Source organism: Mchenga conophoros, linkage group LG17 (genome assembly GCF_057382185.1).
Source record: "Mchenga conophoros isolate Kocher_MC1m ecotype Shallow Benthic linkage group LG17, M_conophoros_male_GT1.1, whole genome shotgun sequence".
In the NCBI taxonomy this organism is placed as follows: domain Eukaryota; kingdom Metazoa; phylum Chordata; class Actinopteri; order Cichliformes; family Cichlidae; genus Mchenga; species Mchenga conophoros.
The window spans coordinates 38,810,735-38,833,290 of NC_140542.1; the positions used below are offsets into that span (position 1 = coordinate 38,810,735).

Genomic DNA, 22,556 nt, shown 5'->3' on the forward strand with positions numbered 1-22,556 from the left:
ACACCTAAAGGATTCAGAGAGTTTCTGTAAAGAGGAGTGGGCCAAAACCCCTCGTGAAATCTTTGCAAACTTGGTGACCAACAAAAAGAAACGTCTTACCCCAACAAGGGTTCGTCCACCACCAAATAGTAAGTCATGTTTTGCTTGTATGTCTGTCTCTTTCCATGAAAATGATACAGCCATTTCTTTGTAAGTGAGCAAACTTACCATGACTCACACAGTCATGGATGCCACCTAATAATTCTTAGATATCATGTCGAGAATCCAGTGACACGAGCACAGGAAGCGCAATACAACAAGTGATTATTAAGCTGAATGTGGTTCAGTACCATTGTTTCAACTTCCTGTCTCTTCACATAAAAACCAGGCATTGAACTTCACTGCACATGACACGCAATCGGTGACACAGAAGAAACAGAATAATCAGCGGACAGTGGAAAAGTTAGTCAGCTAAGATGGAAAGAGAGCCACAGCCGGTCAAGAAAAAACACACACCTGCTTGTTAGACCATCTTTTCAACAAGGAGAGTTTTATGTTTGCTCAGGAAAACAAATCTGATGATAAATAGGACATATAAGTGAGCTGGTGGCCTTTTAATCCAATCAGCACTCATCTCAGCCCCCTCTGCCAAACCAATCTCCTCCTCATTACTGTTCTGTTTATGTTCAAACTTTTAACGCTGTTTACTTTGATGGGTCATGCTAAGTTCAGCAGTAGCATCTTTGGATTTTGTATACCGCCCTTCATGTGTTTATTATGCTGAAGGATTAATGCTTCCTGCAGATTCCCTTGCTAGTCAGATTTGAGAGCTCCCCTAAAAAGCGGAGCCCTTTTTTTGTATAAACACTTGCAACACATGGACTTGGATTTATCTGCTCAAAATACAAGTGTGATGGCACAAAACTGCCCCCATTATGATGAAACACAATAACAGCAAACAGTGAAAGGTGCAGCCTCTCATACCTTGGTGGAGGCCATGTCGCTGACAGAGCGGTAGGTCTGGATGGTCTCCAGCTGGTCCAAACACCACTCCAACTCCTCCATTGTCTCCATGGCCAGTTTCTGGTACGCGTCATCTGTCAACAAACAGCCGGCACACAGAGACACGCAGTCAGAACAGACAGAGCACATGGAGCCCGAACGCTGCCCAGCCACTCCCAGGGACCGTCCACCCACGGGTCTCGCTCAGGGTTCCTGCTGCTGAGGAGGGGGGACTGCTAGAGGTGGGACACGGTTGTAGCGCCCCTTCGTCATGAGGAGGTTTTTTAGCTGCTGGGACTCGCAGCTGTCAGTGGAATCGAGAGAAAGCCAGGACCTGACCTCGTTCTGTCACACACTCGACTTGTCTGTGTGAGTCCCCAACCCCCCAAACGTCATCTCCCAATCTGAGGCCCTCAGCTTATTTACATAAAGTCAACCACCCTATTACAGGAAACTAGATACCCCCACCTCACAAACAAACTTTACCCCATCTCACAGGAAACAGACACCTCGAAACCTAAACACACATGCAGAGGCGCACATGTTGTACCATTAAAAACATGCATTGACTTAACTGGTAAAGTTGCCACCGATTAAGAAATATTTAATCACACTAATTATTTTATTTTTGATCATCGACAACAGACGGTGGCATCGGACACGTCTTCGTGATGAGCCCATCATTTCTGACGCAGGATGTTTTTAATCACTCATTTAGTCATAAAAAAAAATGATAACAACTGCTGCAAAACATGTGTCACTGTTGCTTTCTAGGACGTAAGAAGAAGGCTGAAGGTCCAACCACAGCAGTCAGAAAATGCGCCCTAGATATAAAATGACAGGAACTGGCACTGGCGTTACGTTTACCAGAAATGCAGTGACATTTCTAATGCTGTTGTGCTGTTACCATTTAGGTTGTTTTTATTTCTTTTCTTTTTAAATATGTTGGTCAAATAAAGCAGAAGGATTATAATAAAAGAAATCTTGAGTAAAGAACAAAAACATCTACAAAGCACACATGAAGTTGGTCCAGAGAGGGATTATGATGACAGACAGAGAAAGTCAAGGCAAGGTTTGTGCTGTCACCACTGCTGAGAGATTCCTGCTTGGCCTGGGAGTCACTGCTCCGACCCTGTTCCTGTGGTTTAACCATTTTTCAGACAACTGCAAACTGTACGTCAGAGTTGGAGTGAGTGTGTCTTGGAAAGCAAAGGCGAGTGTGCGATGAGTTGGTTGGTGGAGTTGAACCAACACACACACACAAACACACTCTTCTCCCACTCACTGTGTATACTCCGGGTCGCCTAGCTGCGGAGCACAACATGGCAGCAGGGTGTGCACTGCGGCGACCTTAGCGCGGCCACGTAGAATGCGTCCCCCGCTCTGATCTCCTCGCCATCAAAGACACGAGCCTGTTTGCTCTCCCAAACATGAGAGGCACCTGGCACTTTGCCCACAGCCTTCCCTCACTCTGATGAGGGCAGTGAAAGAAAAAGAGGGAGTGTGTGTGTTTGTGTGTGTGTGTTTAGTTTAATGCCACAACTGCCTGATCTTGAAACGGTTTACACTTATTTGAGATGTTGCTCTCCAGTATTTCCAACATCTTTGAGGTGGTTTGTGTTTTTGAAGAGCGTAGAAAGGTCCCTTTCCCTGGAACGGTCTTTTCTTTTGACCTTTTAAACTCTGCTCAGAAAGCAAGAACCACAGTAGAAGTTTTTCGACTGGTATTTCAACATTTGTCCAAAGTCGTAGCAGTAATGATGAGTGAAAATGAAGCTGCATCAGAGAGAAACAGCCATGGCTGGATTGATCTAAAAATCACTTTCAGGACGTGATTTCAAAACACACAAAACTGGGTCTCAAGATCTAGTTCAGCAAGTCAGGCCCTAAAGCCAGCCATAAGGCCAAATACCTGCAGGTCTCCATGTATTAAATCCAAGTTTTGAGGCAGGTGCCAGAGCCACAGAACTGTAACACTTGTATAACGGTTTTACTTTGATCCCTGGCCTGCTGGAAAACAAGGCCAAAATCACCAGTCTTTCCTCCAGCAAAGGACCCAGTTAACCACCTGTTAAAGATTTATTTGCTAAGAACTAAAATATTTGGCTCGGGTTCTAAGTTTTATGTCAAAAATATTTAAATTGCTCCAACAGCTATCAAAAATAAGCACCGATGCTTAGAATACTTTACTTCAGATAGAAATCGAGCTAATAAAAAAGACTAGTCGACCATAAAACAAGACAAGTTCACAGCTTCCGCAATATGACTTCACTTCCTATTTGGCTTTGCCTATTTTAAATTCATATGAAAAGTTCCATCATTCATCCATCTACCGATCCATCCATCATCTACCCAGCCATCATCATCCATCCATCCATTTATCCATCCATCTACCCAGCCATCATCCATCCATCCCTCTACCCATCCATCCATCATCTATCCGTCCATCATTTATCCATCCATCCACACATACATCCGTCTACCCAGCCATCATCTATCCATCATCTACTGATTCATCATCATCCATCCATCCAACCATCCATCCACCCATCCATTTATTCATCTACCGCTCCATCATCCATTCATCCATCTCCTTATTTCTCTCTCCTGAACATATGGAAGGAAAAAAAAGTCAGAAATTAATCAAGAAGTAATTAAGTGCAACATACAAATAATAATAAGCCTTATTATGTTTTTCAGGGTTTGTTTGTTGTTTTTTGTAAACTTCAACTTTTTTTACATTTCAAATATCATTTCAATTAAACAGCCTGTACACATTGGTGGACTAACCATTAGACAAACATTAAATATAATTTGGTTAATTACCAATGCTTTTAATTTTGGTGGTCTAATAGACGTATTAAACACTGTAAATATAAGTATATAGGATATAATGAGAAAGAAAAAAAAAGGTCAGTTTGAACCTGGATCTTAGGTCTACACCTATAGTCAGGTCTAATTAGATGGATGAGACACAAGCAGTAAATCACAAACGTGTTGGTATAAGGTTAAAATATGATTTGTCATAATGGGTAAAAAGTATTGGTGAGAAAAACTGGTGATAATGAAAACACATTAAGAGTAGAGGCATGTGCACTCACTATATATTAGTAAGTACTCCAGTTATGGCCTTGGGTGGACTGAGGGAAACAGCACTCCAAACACACACACACACACACACACACACACACACACACACACACACACACACACACACACACAACGATACAAGAGGGGATTTCCACCGCCTCCACCCGACACAAGGACCTTTCTGATCAGTGCTCAGACCTACAGTTTGTCCCACAGGGGCAGGCAGGAAAATACATATGTACAGTCCAGCCACACAAACACAGTGACACACGCACACTTGATGGCTAAGATGTCTTGTTACCGCACACACTGCCATACAAGCAAGTACTTTCCATCTGAGAGAAGCGGAGCCGGCAGGAAAGGTTGGGGGGGGGGGGGGGGGGGTTTGAGGTCAGCACTCTCTGTCTCGGTTTCAATTTAATATTGAAAAGTTTTTAGTTGTTTTTCACTAAATCCAGCGAAATCAGCAGCCCGAGGTAACATTAAAATCGAGAAAATGCAGGAAAAGGGCAAGAGTGAATGAAATAAAGAGAAATAAAAGGAACAGAAAATAAAATCCAAATAAAGAACACATGGGCTGTTTTTTTAATGTTACCAGCATTCCTCTTACTGTGTCAATCCATAATTCAATGATTGTTTTTCCTTTCCCTGTTTCACGTGCATTTTAGCGCCGGTTCCAAAATGTTTTATAATTCTTAGATCTGTCTTTTATTTGATTATTAGCATTTCAGAGCATAATTTTTCAGATTTCCCCATAAAATCAATTTAAATTCACTCACCTCCTCCACAAGAATAACATTTTGTTGGTTTATTTACTCCACATTTTATGGGAGATTTCTTCACAAACACACACACACACACTCAAATGAGGTTATTTAAGGACCATTGTGCCCACAGGACATCAGACAGGAGCTGTTAAAGCTGTTTGTGTTTGTGCCTGTGTGTGAGCGACAGCTGCATCTGTCATCCTCCCATGGGCATAGAGATAGTTTGCCCGTGATGCAAAGGTAGATGCAGCAGGGCATGTCAGCTGCAGCGCATTATCAGCAGCCAGCATCTATGTGGAAGACTGTTAGCTTAATTGTGAGCAAGCACTGACACACGCTGGGACACAAAACCCACTCTGACTAAAGGGGTCAGTTGAGGACCAGCCCTCCCCACACCTGCTCAGTCCATCCTAATTTCTGCTTTTCGTTGACCAAGAATTCACCGTGTAAACATTCAGGTTTCGAAGGGTGACGTCCCACATTTCTAGTGAACCAGCGTAAACAGACCACACACGCACTTAAAGAGAAGCCAAACTTTGACGCTGGTCAACTGGCAGCAGCGCCGGATTTGTAAATGGCTGAAAAAAAGCAAGAGAGAGACTGAGGCACTCTCTTTCTTCATCTCCTGCTTTACCAGAAAGTGAGTTGATCTGAAACCCTCCGTGCGGTTACACAACACTTCCTAACAAAGACCAGAGATGGTACATTGAGGTGGGGGGGTAGCGCTGCATTTGGAGGTCTTACAAACTCAAGTTTGGCTTGACATTCACAGAAATGTCATTGACAAGAAATCTGAAAAGTCAAGGGGAGGACGAAGAGCGGTGGTGGAGTTTGTGGTTTCGGGGCCTTCTTGCATAACCTCGATACATTTCTTGATCAAAACATTTCTCTAAGCTGGGTTCTGAGAAGTGACAAAATGACATCATGGCTACGTATTTCATTAGCAAACATTTATCTGATTTACTGGGACTCAGAATGTGAGTAATATTTCAGTAGATGACATTTCCTTACCCTGCGGCTGTTTGATATTAAGGATAGGAGGGTAAAATAAACCTCTAGCCATCCTGTTATATTGGAGACAAAGCTGGTAAATTCATTGCTCAGGGACGCAGTGCTGGTAAAACGTGCTGGTTCCTTTTTTATGTGGTTGTGACCCTCCAGAAGCAGCACTGTGACATATTTAGGATGTTGATTCACAGATTAAATATTCTGATGTGTTGTAATCGTCCATGTCTCTCGTGCCAAAGCTACCAGCTTTTATATTTGCTGCCTTCCCCTAACACAGCGGTGGAGATGGCGAAACAGCGCTTTCGCGTGCGCGGCTGTCGGTGGAAAGAAGAATGCAGTTGTTACACTTGCTAACAAAATAGCAAGCGCGTCTCTTTATCTGTGTTTAATGTTTCTCACTTTAGTAAACAGAATTTGTGTGGCGAAGGTTCAAATCCAGTCTGGAATAATCTATGAAATGAGACATTATTGGAAGTAGCAACACACTGGAAGTAAACATTAGATTTGCATTTTTTGCAGGGTCGGGGGTCCTATTGTTTCACAGCATGTGAGTACAGCTCAGTGCAACAGTGTGACTTGTGGCTCTTCTACCTGCATTTAAACTGAAAGTCATTTACAACCACAAAACATAACAAAGGTGCTTTGACTGGGCCACACAGCGTGTACGTGTTTGAGTGCTAGGCCCCATTTTTGTAGCTTGCTGGCTCTAATCCCCCCTGCTTATACATTCCTCCCCACATTATACACATTTCTGTGAGATTTACAATCCGGTCGTTCAGTGATGACGCGACGAATCCTACTTCCAGGCCTAAAGTAGTCTGCGTTTAATATGGCTTTTGTGTTGTTAACATGTTTAATGTTTTGTATTTTCTTCTATTTGATCTCAAAAAGCTCCTAAAACAGTCAGTGATCCCTGTTGACCTCCCTCGGCTTTTATTACCGCTAATCATTTATTTAAGCTCAGTTTTTAAAACCTTAGGATGTAACTACAGCCCAGCCCATGCAGCAGTATATGAATGACTAACCTCGTATTGTGGATGGATTATCTCAGTTGTTCTCCTGGCTGAAGTTTGGTCCTTTTACAGCATCCTGCCATGCGATTACATTTGTTCCTGACCGAGAACACTCACGTTAACTTTTATCGAGTGGAAAAAAAGTTAGCTTGTTTATATTATGCTAACATAGCTGTGTCGCTAGTGGTCACGTAGCACATCATTATATATCAGCTAGCCCAACTTCAGTAACCCTACAAACGTCACTGCTGTTTAGTTTTCTGTCTTCATTTATGCTGGAAGTGATAGCAGAGCTGTACGTTTTAATTTGTTTCCAAAACCCCGCAGTCAGGACATGCTATATTGTATTTAGATAGAAGCTAGCGAGCTAACTCCCTGCTAACTTCTAACTCCGTTAAATGTCATAAATTCCGTTTTCATGGATGCCTGGATGTTAAACTCAATTGTTACACCTGGTAGAGCAGAACGCTGATCATTTTATTAAAGATGAAAGACTTTAGACAGTTTTTCAACTCTCAGTAATGCCATAGTGATCGTTTGATATATGGACCTGCAGCGGAGTTTAGGTCCAGACACGGCTAGTGACGTCAGACTGAACGACCGGATAGAAAAGAAAAGCAACGCACAAAACGATGACTCTGCCCCATAAAGGCTGGACGGTTACAGCAGAGACCACGCTGAATCGTAGGAACGACAGCAGAAAGAGCTAATCAAATTCTGTGTCTACGCTGCTGTTACCGTCTAAAAACAAAGACTGGAATGAGAACTGTGTGACTGGAACATTCATTCATGTATTTATTTGTATTACTGGTATGTGACCTAATTTCAAAGATTGTTTTGAAGACGGCCGGGCCTCTTTCAGAAGTTCTGTTGCAGTGAATTCATTCTTCCATTATGCGAAGTCTAATCCAGACAGTAACTTTGTTTTATCTTTGCATGCAAGTGTTAAGATTTTATGTGGCTAAAACTTCAGTTACAGTAACATTAACCCAGAAACCAGTCCAAACGGGCCTTTGCTCCAAACTGAATCACGCACAAGTCTGAGGTTTCTCTGCCTCCGTCACGTGCACATTGTTCGCAGAGACACGGAGTGATTTACGCACGTAGGAGATGAATGTGAGGAGTACACGGTGAGGAGTGAAACGAGCTCAGGGACAGTCTGACACGGCACGGTCTGAAGGTTCGCTGAGACCTGAGGTGCCTTGTCGTACAAACAGTATCCCTCTTATCTGACCGCTCGTCACTTTCTGATGTAAAAACCTTCACAGTTTCGAATCTGTATCTCTCCCGCTGATAAAAAGACAGACGTCATTGAAGCTGTGTGTTTGGCCTTATTGTCAGCTCGGCTCTGAGGACCTGTGAGCGTAAACAGTCTTGTCCTTGAGCTGCATGCTCACGCACTCTCTTCATCTCACAACAGTTTCTAACATTTCTATATATCCAAAACTTGGGTATGCCCACCAAAAAAATGCACACAGACCGGGCTTTGTCTGTATTACCTGGGGTGAACTCCTGCATTGAAAGCAACAGCACTGACTAGACTGAATGAGCCTCATTGTCATGCTGACTGGCCTTTGGCCCTCAGGTTGATTTGCATGGATCAGAGGAGCCGTGGGACCCCGCTCAGCCAGACTTCTGTCAGTGTCGATGCTGCTGCTGCTTTATTCTCCTTTTTAAGTTCCAGAGAAGCTTCCAGACTTAGAATTAAAAGGTGTAAGTGGTGCATCTGAATTCAGGGATTATGAGAAGTGTTGGGTATAGAGCAGCTGTTGGTGGTCCTGAAAGACCCTGCTCTCTAAAACACCTCCAGACTGATTTGACACCAACAGATTTACTCACTTCTCACTTCCTGAGGGCGTGGCTGACACGTGGTCAATCACAGTGTTCTGCTTTTTTTCCCTATTTCAAATATCTGACTGCAGTAGAGATAAAGCTACTCTTTTTCCTTGATTCTTGTTTACGTGATCTTGGGTCCAGCCCAGTAGCCCCTCTTTGACTCAGTGTAAAGCGTGTGCATTGCATAGAGAAGCATCTTCCCACTAAAGAGCTGTTTTTGTGCAGGTTTAGATAAAAAAATACCATCAGTTTGTTAAACTTCATCAAAAAAAGAAAGAATCCTACATCTCTGCTAGTTTTCAACAGGTGCCTGTAGCTGTCCCTCCCCACTTTTCCACTCAAAGTGGAAACAGAAGCAGAATATAGTGTGTATAGGCTGCAGGAAGAAGCCTTCATCACTCATCGTTCATATATTACTCAGTGAATTGTCTCCGATGAGACCCTGTCACCCCAAACCTCCTACTGTGTTATTTATTATTTATTATGTTACTGCAGTGCCCATTATGATGTGGTTCCTGCTCAGCTTGGTTCCTTTAGTGTTACTTGTGTGATTAAACTGCGGTGCATTTAAAGTTGTGTTCATAGCTGTAACATGCGATTCAGAAATGAGATCAGTCACGATATTATTTTTGCAAACACTGCAGGGGTAGGGGCTCCACATTAGCTTTTGTCACAGGCTGAAGCTTCAGTAAAAGAAAAGTCATATAAAGTCATATTCATATAAATATACACACATTCATTTGCCTTTTTGTTACTTTCTGTTAATTTCTAGGGAAGCTAACCAGCTACTTTTTAATGATATCATATTTGCCCTTCTCTCCCTTCTTTCTTTTGGATTTAGTACTAAAGTCAATTAACTTATTTTAGCATATTAGACTATCGCTTTAAATGGCAAGTAACCAAACAAACTGGGACACAATAGCCATGGTTAACTGGGAGCGTTTTTTTTTCTGTGCTAATACAGTGACCTGGCATGTTCCTCGAGTGGGTTTCAAATCACAAAAGCAACAAAGTGCATGCTCAGTAATCACAATTATTGTTTTATTTTTTGAGTTGGGAGTTTGCCTTGTAATCGGAAGGTTGCCGGTTCGAGCCCCGGCTTGGACAGTCTCGGTCGTTGTGTCCTTGGGCAAGACACTTCACCCGTTGCCTACTGGTGGTGGTCAGAGGGCCTGGTGGCGCCAGTGTCCGGCAGCCTCGCCTCTGTCAGTGCGCCCCAGGGTGGCTGTGGCTACAATGTAGCTGCCATCACCAGTGTGTGAATGTGTGTGTGAATGGGTGGATGACTGGATATGTAAAGCGCTTTGGGGTCCTTAGGGACTAGTAAAGCGCTATATAAATACAGGCCATTTACCATTTACTGCTGCTAGATTTAGTGTCACGTCAGAAGAGCTACATGTGAAAATACATTTCAGGTGACAAATTGGAGTAATTCGTTTTGTCATAAACGATTAGTGTTATTTGTATTTTGACGGCTTGAACATGTCAGAAAATACGGACCGCTTCCACGTGCTCCATCCCAGGCCTCATATCACTCCTGAGGGTCTTATTTCAAATAATGGGGCCGTAAACAGCCTCACCAAGGTGATGTGCACTGCAGCTAGACAGGCTCTCTTCACATGTCACGCTTCTTCTGTTTCTTGGCGTCAGGACCTGAAAAACATTCTACTGAGGCCAAGCGAGAAATCATTTTAGTCCGGAGACTTTTCCAGCTGTTGTTGAACTGTTGTCAAGACAAACATGACTGTCTCATTAACATTATCTTGGCTGTATTTAGCGTGCAAGCCGTGAAACGGAGCCAATTCTGGCTGGTCCGGGTCGGGATAAAGTCGAGTTAACGAGCGGGGCAGGAAAGGCTCCAGAAGGGTTCTGCAATGAAGGGCTTTGCGTGCAACGAAGGCTCAAGAAACATATGAAGACCAGCTGAAGCAAACCTCAAATAACCTCAAACAGCATGCCTACTTATGATGGGTAAGCATGCCTTGTGTGTCACTTCGGGCCAGCCCGTGTGTGTTTATGTGCGCCTCCCAGACCACATTACAAAATCAAATTGAACCAATAAAGACTGTTGGCAGCGGTGAGCACGCAAGACAAGATTGATTGTGTTCATCCAAACTGGCTAAGTAAGACTTCCTGATTGAATCAAGATTAAATACGACTCCCTCCCCGAGTAACAGCGAAATAGTCACGCGGCATTCACGGTGCAACTGAAGAGCAGTTTCGAAAAAGATACATGGATTTGGGGGGAAGAAAAAAAAAATAGGTTAATCGTTTCAGAGAAATGATAAGCAAAAGCATGCTTTTCTTGTTTTTTTCTCTTTGTTGGTAAAAATCAGGTGGCTTTTTATTAAAGCGGGCTGTTTAATCATTGACTTTTTTAAAAAAAAGCTGGCTTCCTGCGCTGCTCCACAAAGAGGACGCAGTAGCTGTGGTGTTTTTCTGGCAGGTCAGGTTGGGGGGAGTGCAAAAAGCTTCCCAAATACCCAAACAAAAGGCTCTGTCTGTGAAGCAGAGAGCGTTTGAATCCATCTGCACAGAGCTGAACAGGCCTGCTGGCAAGGGAATACTTCAGGGGAAGGGCACCCGTCTACTTTATGACTGTGCTGACGTCAATGGCATAATTCAAATACTTGCAGAGTGCATGCTTCCAGCTTTCTGAACCTGCTCTCTCTCTCTCTGTGGCGGGCTGCAGATAAAACCCGAAGCGGAACAGGACTCCGGTAAAACACAACATCCAAACAACAACTGGAGCGGAGTCACGGCTGCGCTCAAACAGCATCAAACCACATGGTGTTCATTTACTCGGCCTTCAATGCTCACAAAGCCAAAAGTGACAGATTGATACATCTTTGGAAATGAAATGTAAATTTGTTCACGGAGAGCGTAATATTACTTCAAAGGAGACTTTTGAAACTTTAATTGGTTTGAGGGGAAAATAAATCCTATTAGGGAGAACTGCAAGTGTTTTTGTACGGTTTTTATAGGTTAAAGAGGAAGAAGAAAAGAAAACTGAAATCAATTAAACCCCTTTCTATGAAGGATGTTTGTCTTTTACCGAAAGAGGGAAGTGACACCGCTTTTTGTGTGAAGTGGTGTATGTATGTGACGTACAGCAGGCCTACAGCCACTATATACGCGCTGTAAAATAAGGTAATGAAACAAGGACAGAAAAACAAACAAAAGAGTAGCATTCAAACCAATTAAGGTGTAAACGAGGAAAAAGGTTGAAATATTTATGGCTCCTGACTAACTTAATGACACTTGTGAAGACTCAGACTGTTTGCTCCCACCAGATGTTTAAGGATTGTTTTTCAGAGTTTTAATGACATCATGGCTTGTATTGTTAGATAAGTGAGGATGACATAACTGAACGGGGGGCCGGGATGATGACCACAGACAGACTGAAAACCCCCCAAAACAAAACAACCCAAAATGTGAAATCCTCCTCAAAAGTCCCGCGAGTTGAATCCAGCACAGGATCTTTGCTGTGAGTCAAATTTCCTCTCTAATCAAAATAAAAGGAAAAGAATAAAAATGGGAATTTAACAGCAATGTAACGTCATGCTTTAAAATAGAAGCTCAAAGCTAATCCCAAAATCCAGTAATGACCATCCCCTTGAATCTAATAGCTAACTGCACATAACATTACTTTACATGGTTTCTAGTTCATTATGTGGTGCTTCCTGTGCAGCAATGCAACTTCTCTGACAGGAAGGATATTTTTGGGGGGCTTGCAGCGTAGGTAGACAGGAAGTTGAGTTACATCAATGACTTTTTTAATCTCTACTATGTATAAAACTCTAGCGTTAGCAATTTGTGGCCTTTGCTTTTCTGGTTGGTGTCGAGTTTGTTCATCCAGTCTTACTGCAAGGACTGGAAATCATCCGTCTGTTTACAACTAGGAAACTGCAACCTAACTGCAACCTGGCAGATCTGCCGTTTTTAAGCCAAGAAAGTTAAAACACCGCAATGAAATATTAACAAAATCAAGAATTAAACTACGCACACTAAGAAGGAGAATCAAACCTAAAATAGGCCTCGTGTAGAAGAATACACACTCATAAACATACAGTCAAGTGGGTCTTTTCCTAAAACTGAGCTCTGGATCTCCCTTGGCTGGGAGCCCCGCGAACCCAGCGCCAGCGTGTATAGAGAGCTTTGAGTAGGGTAAATACTTGGCACAGCAGCTTGTTTATGACACTGGAGACTTGTAAAGTGGAGACCAGGCCCGGCCACATTTTAACACTGGGATTACTTGCAATTAAACCATGAGCTCACCACCACAACAGAAGCTTGTGTCAGGCTTTTAAAATGTATTTGCAGCTACAGAGTGAATACAAAGTGATTACTAGTGTTTGTTTTAATTTTTTTTTTTTTAACTGTCCAGTAAGCTATTAATAACTAGAAAGCGGTGCCACTTATTCTGTGTCAGTCACTGTGTGTGGAAACCTCTTTAACCCTCTTAGGTCACTTGACTGATACTCGAGAGTCCGTGAGTTGGAGGATGGTGAAATGTGACCTAAGGCTGGAAAAGGCATCAGTGGGTACCTTTCCATAGCTAATATGCAATAACATAACTGTTGACACACAAAAACAACCCAAGCAAGGTCCATTTATAGACGCGTACGATGCTTTAAAGAAAATATTTGGTACTTTACGAGTTGATTAACTTGATTTGTGTTGTATTTGCTTTTGTTCAGAAGATATGAAACAACCCTACAGAATAGTCACCAAACTTTAGTTTTATAAACTCACACATATAGCACATGGCATTATTTTCTTTCAGCAATTGCTTCCATATCTCAGCCGTTACCAGTTTTATTCATGAGCACTGATTCATCTGTTGCTGTCTGTTCCGAGGCAGCGCAGTGGCTAACACTGTCGCCTCGCGGTAGGAAGGACCTGGAAGATCCCTGTGGCTGTGTGGGTTCTCTCCAGGTACTCCCGCTTCCTCCCACACTCCAAAGTCTTGCACGTTAGGTTAACTGGTAGTCCTAAATTGACCCTACCATACGACCTGGGACCTGTTCAGAGAGTACCACGTCTCTCGCCCCACGACATGGGATAGGCTCCCACTACCCTGAACTGGATAAGACGTAAATGGATGGATGGAAGGGCTTTTCCTTTCAAAAAAGAAAAAGAACAAAAGTTTATCGTTTGAGCGCACCTGGAAGAAACTGAAACCAGTAACTTGAACTAGTTCTCCACACAACTCTAAAACCCACTTCTCTATTTGTGCAGACATAAACAAACTGGCTAGCTCAGAGTGGATGCTTTAGAGTGGATGGTGCTACAATACAAGCTTTTCCTAGTAAACAATTTACACACTGGGGAAGTCGCTGCACGCCAGGACAGTTTTAGTGGAGCAACCTCACTGAACAAAGCACAACAGAGCATTTTATTTACTTCCTTATCTCACAATGAAAGGCAAGCTCTGGTCCTCAGGGGTCAGCCAGCCATTTTTCAAAAACCTTTGGGTTTTATGTCCATTTCAGCAACAAAAATGCATACTGAGTCGATAAAGGCCCACTTAGCGGTACTGGTTTAAAAAGGACAAAAAAGGCAGTGATTAAAAGATTGAAATTGGCTTTTGGCGTTGGTTTAAAATTAACTGAGAAGTTAAAGAAATTTTCTCTATGCAGGAAAAACAGTGACAGCAAAAGTCTGTCGCCACTGATAAAAGTCTCCCAGACAAACAGCAACATCATCCTAGAGGTCAAAGCCACACAAAGTACAGCAGCGTCAGAGTCATAAAAGACTCTTTCCATCGAACTGAGGTAAGGAATTAAGCTGTTATGCAACAAAATTCCAGTGTAGAAAACATCCCACCCTACCTTTCTTTCTCTTTCCCCATTTACGTATCTCTGACAGTCTCAGCAACAGCCAACCCATCAATCACCCACTACAAAGAAAACACAGAGAACCAAATTCCTGGAAGGGAGCAGACGACAGAAAAGCACTTCATTTTAAGGTGAAAATCAGAGCTGGGCTGTCAGGATACGGAAGAATTAATGCAACTGTCCTGCAACTACAAAGGAAGAAATCGGTATACGAGTGATCTCAGTCGACGTACATCTGCAGACAGAAACACTAAAAATTCCCTCAATTACTTTTTCTGTCTGGGAGTGGTTATCATTCCTTCGTGTTTGCAGTGGCACACCTTCTACCAAACAGAAGATCTTCTGTTAGGCTACAGTCCACAAATTATTTTTGGAAGGAATTTAACGGACAATTTCCTGTAGGGCATCGAGGTTGGACGAGTACGACATTTGTTAATCAGCGAAAAATATCCAAATAAAATGTGACTGCCAGCTCTTCGATGTGAAGAATCACCATGCAATGGGTCAGCATGGCGATAAGATCAGCTGAAGAGTCTGTCTGGATGGAGACCTCTAATGCAGTTAGTGAAACAGCTGTTTCAGGCAGATCATTTGTTTACTTTGGGGAAGATTCTAAAATATCGAAATGTGGTTTCCTGGAAAGCTGCGCGGAGACTCCTCTCAGCTGAAAGTATAATTGGAATTATACTTTAAGACCATAATGTGATCGAAATTGACTGTTAATAACAACTGAAAGCTTGTAAGTATGTAAACAGAAAATCAATCAAGCACGGCGAGCTGTAGTTAACTTCCAACTCTATGACTCGAGGGGAAAAATAACATGTTCATCTTACATATTAGCCCGAGTATTCCCAAAGGGCACCTCGGCATGTAAACATCCAGATTCCTGTTTGCTGCAGAGGCAGGCAAGGTGACATAACAGATGCACAAACAATGAGAGGTGGCCTCTGGTGTTAATCAGAGGCCACCTGACGTGTACAACTGCCATTGTGCAGCATTTTCCCATTATGTTGCTTTTAACAAAACCACCAGACTCTAATGACAAAAATGCAACTTTACCCAACAGAGCACGGGTGCTGCAGGTTAAATGTCTCAGTCTTAGTTAGTCTGTTTGCTTTAATGAGTGATTTTGGTAATTTAAACAAGTTAGGCCTCACTCACACAAACTTAGAGAGTTGTCAGAGAGTTGGACAGCTTTCAAAAGTTTTATTTTTTAGGGGGTTCCTGATCTTTGGTCTCTAGGCTTGGGTGACTGGAGCTTTGGAAACTGATTTCACAGCCAGCCAACAACCTCTACCAATCGCCCATGAAGCAGTAGTGACATTTTTGGTGCCAAGTTTCTGGTATTTGGTTGAAGTCTTCTTGAGTTCTATCGACCAATCACAGTATTGTCAAAACCAGTTTTTTTTCTGGCCACACAAATCGAGCTGACAAACATCTTGCGCCTGTGTTTCAGGTTCTTTATTTACTATAGATTTCTATGAGATGTTTACATGTAGTACATTGGTTTAAAAAAAAAAAATAGTACAGTATGGATTAAATCCATTTACAGAGCTGGTTAATGATTTTAAACCAGTCTGGTGGGCGGATTATTATCCCTCCCTAAACAAACATTTTCTTGAAAACACTGACACAGATGCGATGCAGAAACACAGCCAACAAACCTTTTATGATTATCGCCTCAAGGATTCACCTCTGGTTTTTCTTAAATAATTTTTTTTTTCTTTTATTGCTGTGCTTACAAGTACGTACGGGGAAATTACACAAAAAAGTGAAATAAACCTGGTGTGGACACGCATACAAAAACCTCCTCAGAAGAAAAAAGCACCACTTCAGGTTGGTCTCCATAACAAGTACAAACAAGTTTCTTTTATCTCGACTGGCATACTGGTGATACGGTCTAAGTTGTGAGTAAGAGGACTCGTATTACAGCAACCTTACGCATTCACAGACAAACGCTTACTGTAGCCTGCACGATACATGAGAGGCCCTGGCAGAAAATATTATTGATGACGTCACCTTGTCTCCAAGAGTCAGATCGCATAAACAACGGTAAGATCTGAGCTGAGCAGGAGAGCGGGCGGTTTGGCGGAGGGTCGTGATATTCCGCATCTCCTCTCTGAGAGTAAACGTACAGCTACCCACATCAGTCACAAAGTGTGCACACAGTCGCACATACACACACAGCGTTGGCAGGCTCATCTAAAGCATAAACACAGGTACACACACAAATTCACCTGGTGAGGCAAACAAGGGTTCAGTAATATGCCTGTGTGGGTTCTCAGTCATCCAGGTTATGATAAACTAAGGAGCGACTGGACTTCTTCAAGTTTCCCAAAGACGTTTCAACTCTTATCTAAGAAGCTTCTTCAGTTCTAAGACCAAATGTTGCCGAGTCCCAGGTATTTGTCCCTTAAGAGGGTCGTTAACCAACTATTGATCAAGGTGCAACAGTAAACACACACACGGTGGGACGTGCCTTTTTCAGTGCAGCCAAGGTTTGTGTACACATTACATTTCAAAGTAGTGAGCCAGTGTTATTGGCAGAGAACAGCATCAGGAGGACAGTTTGATGGCTGTTGTGGTTTCACAGTGGGCTGGGGTTCCCGCTCTTCTTCTGAATGCCAGTCATGTTTCCAGGGTCTGTGTGTGACACATAGTGGAGAGGATGATAGAAATGTTTGGACAGGCTGTGTGGCTGACCCGAAGGATTATGATAGATGGAAATAAAGGGAAAGTCGCCAAGACTCTTGCCATCTCTTTTTCTCTCTCCGGCATGCGCTGCAGTCCACTGCGCATTCATTTTGCCGGTTCAAGACTAATGAAAAACATCCTCCTATTAAAAGGCAAAACAATGTAATACTGTAAGGCTGTCTTTCACTGCCTTCTGGAACAGCCTTGATTGGCAAGATAACGCTGTAATTTCATCAAAAGTCTCAGACAAATGCACTTAGTTTTATTAGTTTTAAGTACAGAAGTTTCTTAGTAAAGTACATTTTTGGATTAAAAAAAAACAACTTTATTAACATTATGAAATGTCAAAATCAAATCTTACATGAAAAGAAAGTCAACTCTGAAACCTGCAGAGATGCAAACATATATTTGCACAAACAGGCTTTACATAGAGTCCAAGTTTGCATGAACATTTGTGTCTGCCATTTACTGCTACACAGAAGTTCTGAATATCAAATAAAAGACTGTAGTAATCTTCTCTTGACCACAACTAAACCCAAATGCAATCTTTGCATTTGGGTTTTAAAAAAAATTACAGTCCTGACCGCACGTTGCTGCAAGTGGATGATGTAAGCGACTGCCGAAGGTTGATCGGTAGATGAATGGGCCTAAAGTGATAGCGGAGTTCGCCGGGAACGGGAGAACCGCAAAAAAATTCATAGACGAAGAAATAAATCACGAAAAGCACAGAAAGTGGTCGCACTCGTTTTCACTTCATCTTTGTACAGAGTTTTTTAATCTCGTTCTCCTGCGCGGCGGACTCAGTGACCAACAACACGAGTCATGACAGTTTTGACACCTCAGTCTACATCATTAAACATGTGCTTTTACAGCCATTAGAATACTTTGTATAGACCCTCCCAAACTTTGAATGCAAACTCAGTCATCTTGTTCATCTTTCAGTAAAGTGCTAAAACTAGCATCCCACGTAATCACAGTGAACTAAGGATGCGCCTAAGATCAAAAGAAGCTAACAGCTAAATTGCTAAATGCGAAATTCAAGGCTTCAAAATCTACAATGGTTGACACTGGTTTGACAACTGGTCACAGCAGATGGCCCCGCCCCTCACTGAGCCTGGTTCTGCCAGAGGTTTCTTCCTGTCACAAGGGAGTTTTTCCTTCCCACTGTCACCGAGTGATTGCTCATAGGGGAGTGTTTGACTGTTGGGGTTTTCTATCAAACATTGAAGGGTCTTTACCTTACAACACAAAGGGCCTTGGGGTATTTGATGTTATATAAATAAAACTGAATTCAACTGAATTATGGTAGCTTTATCTTGTAGATACAATCTATGTCGACACCTTAAACACCACCATTTTACTTTTGCAGCTGTATGAACATGTCAGCTCAGCTTTTGCTTTTAGCACACAGTAGTTGGACATCACCAAAGTAATTTTTTGACCAGAAAACATACTCAAAGTCAGTCTTTTTTTTTTTTTCAGGATTATTCAAATCAGATTTATTGAAGATCCCAAAATGCGACATGCAATTTAGTGCAATGACTATTTCATATTACTGAGGAATAAATCCATCAAGTACTGCTCGGGTGTGTACCACATCAGAATTTGGCATGACAACAGCCAGCTTTTATCTCAAAGTGAAGTGACGGGAACTTGCAACAAAAGAACAGTGTGTCCATGACGCTGTGGCACAAGATGGTCCAGTTTTATTAACCACAGTTAAAAGCAGCAATGTAAAATCCCTTCTTTGCATAATTGACGTTACAAAGACCTGCACTCTTTAACTTTTGCTCTTTTTAAATCTGCCTTTAAAGCATAAAGTTAACAGAATTAAGTCAAGCATCAGTTATGTTAGTCATATGCATTTAGTGAACTAAAAAACTGATTTTCAGAGGTCAGTTCTTCAAGCATGGGATGTGCTGTTACTCTTACTCACTGTTTAGTGCAATCTGCTGCAGTCGCATTAGTCCTGCTCTTTGCAGCAATGTCCCTTGGAGACGTTAACTGAGGACACAGCTGCGAGTGGATCATTGTCTTGATTTAAAACTCTAATTCGTGAGAGGGAACACACCACACGCAAGCGTCCATTTGGGTATAAACATACAAGGGTGTCTTCATTTAATGGACAGCTGAAGAGGATAATACATGACCCTGGGTCAAGCGCCCCCGAAAACACAAAGCCCTTAATGAGCATCACACTGTCCCCTTTCCACACGAGGTGCAGTTTTCACCACAATAAACACACCTGCTTTTAATCGAATGATATTCGGGGTAAATAAACATGACTGTTTGGAGGAGGCATTCATCATCGGTTTGGGAGAATTTTTTGGTTAGATCCAAAAAATGACGCAAGCCTCGCTGCCATGTGTCACGCATACACATTTAAAATGCAAGAAAAGACACCTCATGTAGCAGTTAGATGGTATTTTGCCCCTTGCTCAGGGACATCTGTTTGTAAAAATTACATGAAAGATTTCATTTGAATCTACAGCAACCATTTTTTTTCTCCACAAAGTCTGCACAGGTTACTCTGCATGCTCCACTGTCAATGAAAACAGTTTAAAGGGAAAATTATGGTTCCCTGGTGGTAGCATGTTGGCAGTCCATGGACAGCCTGTCTACCTGCAGAGCACAGTGCAGCCGGTCTGTGGGTTACTCTTCGTTGTGCTGTTGTTGGCCCATCAGCCAGCTGCAGACAAGAGTGAAGTTATAAAGTAAAAAGAGCCGAAGTAAATCTGAGTGCTAAAACCAATGAAATGTGTCCACTTGAGCCACTGTCACTACTGGCTTAGAAAAGCAAAGTAGCAATTCTTGAGTAACATGAACTTGAGTAACATGAATCAGTGGATGACGTCTGTGCAGATGTTATATATTTTATTAGGATTTGAGAGACTGATTTTGCACAATGTATGTGATTCTTTTGCAAAATGATCAAACTTGCAATTTGAAAAATGTAAAGCTGTTGCAGGGATCCTACCTGCTGTGTGTTGCAGCTGAATATTCATTTTGCTTGTTTGTTTGTTTGTTTTTGGGCCATCTAAAAATAAATATCAAATAGAATTTAAGCCAAGTAAAATATCTTTAGTATAGTGTCATCACTACAGAATCCACAATATACTTTGACAGTATATTAAAAGGGAAACTATGTTATGTAACCCAAAACTCAAGTGGTCTGATTTTCATCAGAACGGAATGTAATTGAAATCTTATTTGTCACATTTAACCCTCCCACTTTATTTGTTCTGGGTTGAACAATAATAACAGCAAAGAGTTACAAAATAAAGAAACTTTATTTTTTCTTCTTACATAATATGTGTTTCAATATGTGTTTCAAACCATATAAACTATTATTTTTCTCCCACCAAAGGGAGGGAGTATGTAATCAGTTCAGCTTGTGTTTTTGTTAGCAGTCTAAAAATTACCACAAAAAAGTACCACAAATTTAGTGGTAGAGGCCAATAATAGGTAGAGCTGATTTCATTTAGGTGAAAATCAGGTCAAGGTCACACCAAATGTGAAAATCAAAAAAAGCTTACCATATTTTCTGCACTATAAGGAGCACTTAAAATCTTTAAATGTTCACAAAAATCGTCAGTGTGCGTTATAATCCGGTGCGCCTTATGTATGAATTCTGGTTGTGCTTACCTGTCTCGAACTGATTTTATGTGCTACACGCTCAAAAATCTGTCAAAAAATGTTTTAGTACGACTTTGGTAGCTACGAAGCCGCACCGGATTGTTGGAGCATTACGCTGCCGTAGTCAAGAGCCTCGTGGAGGAATCCGGGTCCAAACTCCGCTTCAGGTCCCAAAGTTAAACGAACACTGCAGCATCACTGAGAGTTAAAAACTGTCTAAATTCTTTCATCTTTAATAAAATGATCAGCGTGGCTGCTTTACCAGGTGTAACAATTAAGTTTAATATCCAGGCATCCATGAAAACAGAATTTATTAAATTTAACGGAGTTAGAAGTTAGCAGGAAGTTAGCTCGCTAGTTTCCACCTAAACATGATATAGCATGTTCTGACTGAGAGATTTCTAATAAATTCAAACGTACAGCTCTGCTATCACTTCCAACATAAATGAAGACAGAAAACTAAACAGCAGTGACGTTTGTAGGGTTACTGAAGTTGGGCTAGCTGCTATATAATGATGTGCTACGTGATTGCTAGCAACACAGCTATGTTAGCATAGCATAAACACAGTGAAGCTGGAGGATGAACGCTAACTTTTTTCCACTTGATAAAAGTTAACATGAGGGTTCCCGATGGTTAGGGACAAATGCAATCGCATGGCAGGATGCTGTAAACGGACCAAACTTCAGTCAGGAGAACAACTGAGATAATCCATCCACAATACGAGGTTAGTCATTAATATACTGCAACAACATGGGAATAGAGCAGCTGCAAGAGAATTCAACATTAATGAATCGATGGTATGGAAGTGGAGGAAGCAAGAAGAATGAGTTGAGTAAAGTTTTGATTTATCTGTCTTGTTTTGCTTAATGCGCCTTATGGTCCGAAAGATACGGTATATGGTTTGTCTTTAAACTTCACAACATACTAGACCTCGGTTACATGAGTACCTAGGCTGGGTAGGTATTTGACCTTGACCTTGATTGTTAGCACCCAAGGTCAAAATGAACCTTAAAAGGAATGATGTGGAATAAGGAGGAATATTGATGGGGAAACAACCTGCTTAACTGCTGGAGCTGGCACTGACACAGGTCATCAATTGTAATAATCAGACTGAGCTGTTATTAAAAGCTCTACAATAACACCCTTAACTCAATATAACAGGTATATAATGATGGTACCATTTTTGCAAGAGGTAGTAGATAAGTTTACTGTATTGTTACTTCTTGCTTCTTCAAACGGACATTGCTGGGACATTTTCATTTTACTGTTTGCAAAGTCGGATCCGTTACGGCGTCAAAGAAAATCTAAGTCAATAAATATTTTTGAGTCCTGATTTCAGCCATGGCTAGCATTAAGAGCATTAGACACGATAAGTGTCAATAGAGACACATATTGTACACGCACACATACAAACATACTGCCAGACATTAAGAACTAGTTCACGGGTAAAATACACATTCCAGAGTAAAGCAAACATCGCATGTCTGTATTTTTCTCAGAGCGAGAGAGAGACTGAGGGCAAACAGTGTTATCTGCCATAGCTAAGAACAGACTCTTCTCTCTATAATTCCTTCTCTCAATATAAAAAAGCAGTTTCTGTGACCAGCAGAACACCTTGTACAACCCAACACAACATGCCCCACTTAACATTTAAGCTGTTTAAACTGGGGCTCTTAAGTGTTTACACAGG

The 22,556-nt window shown here is 41.8% G+C and overlaps 1 protein-coding gene across 4 annotated transcripts in view; it reads right to left on the reverse strand.

The window, feature by feature from the left end:
* The window catches only part of pde4ba (phosphodiesterase 4B, cAMP-specific a), a 215,974-nt gene that overhangs the window by 18,869 nt on the left and 174,549 nt on the right, over window positions 1-22,556 (reverse strand). For all 4 annotated transcript variants that reach the window (XM_085252838.1, XM_085252837.1, XM_085252839.1 and 1 more), the window contains one exon: window positions 964-1,076. In XM_085252838.1, coding sequence (XP_085108964.1) covers window positions 964-1,076 — 113 coding nt within the window. The remainder of the gene's footprint in view (window positions 1-963; window positions 1,077-22,556) is intronic.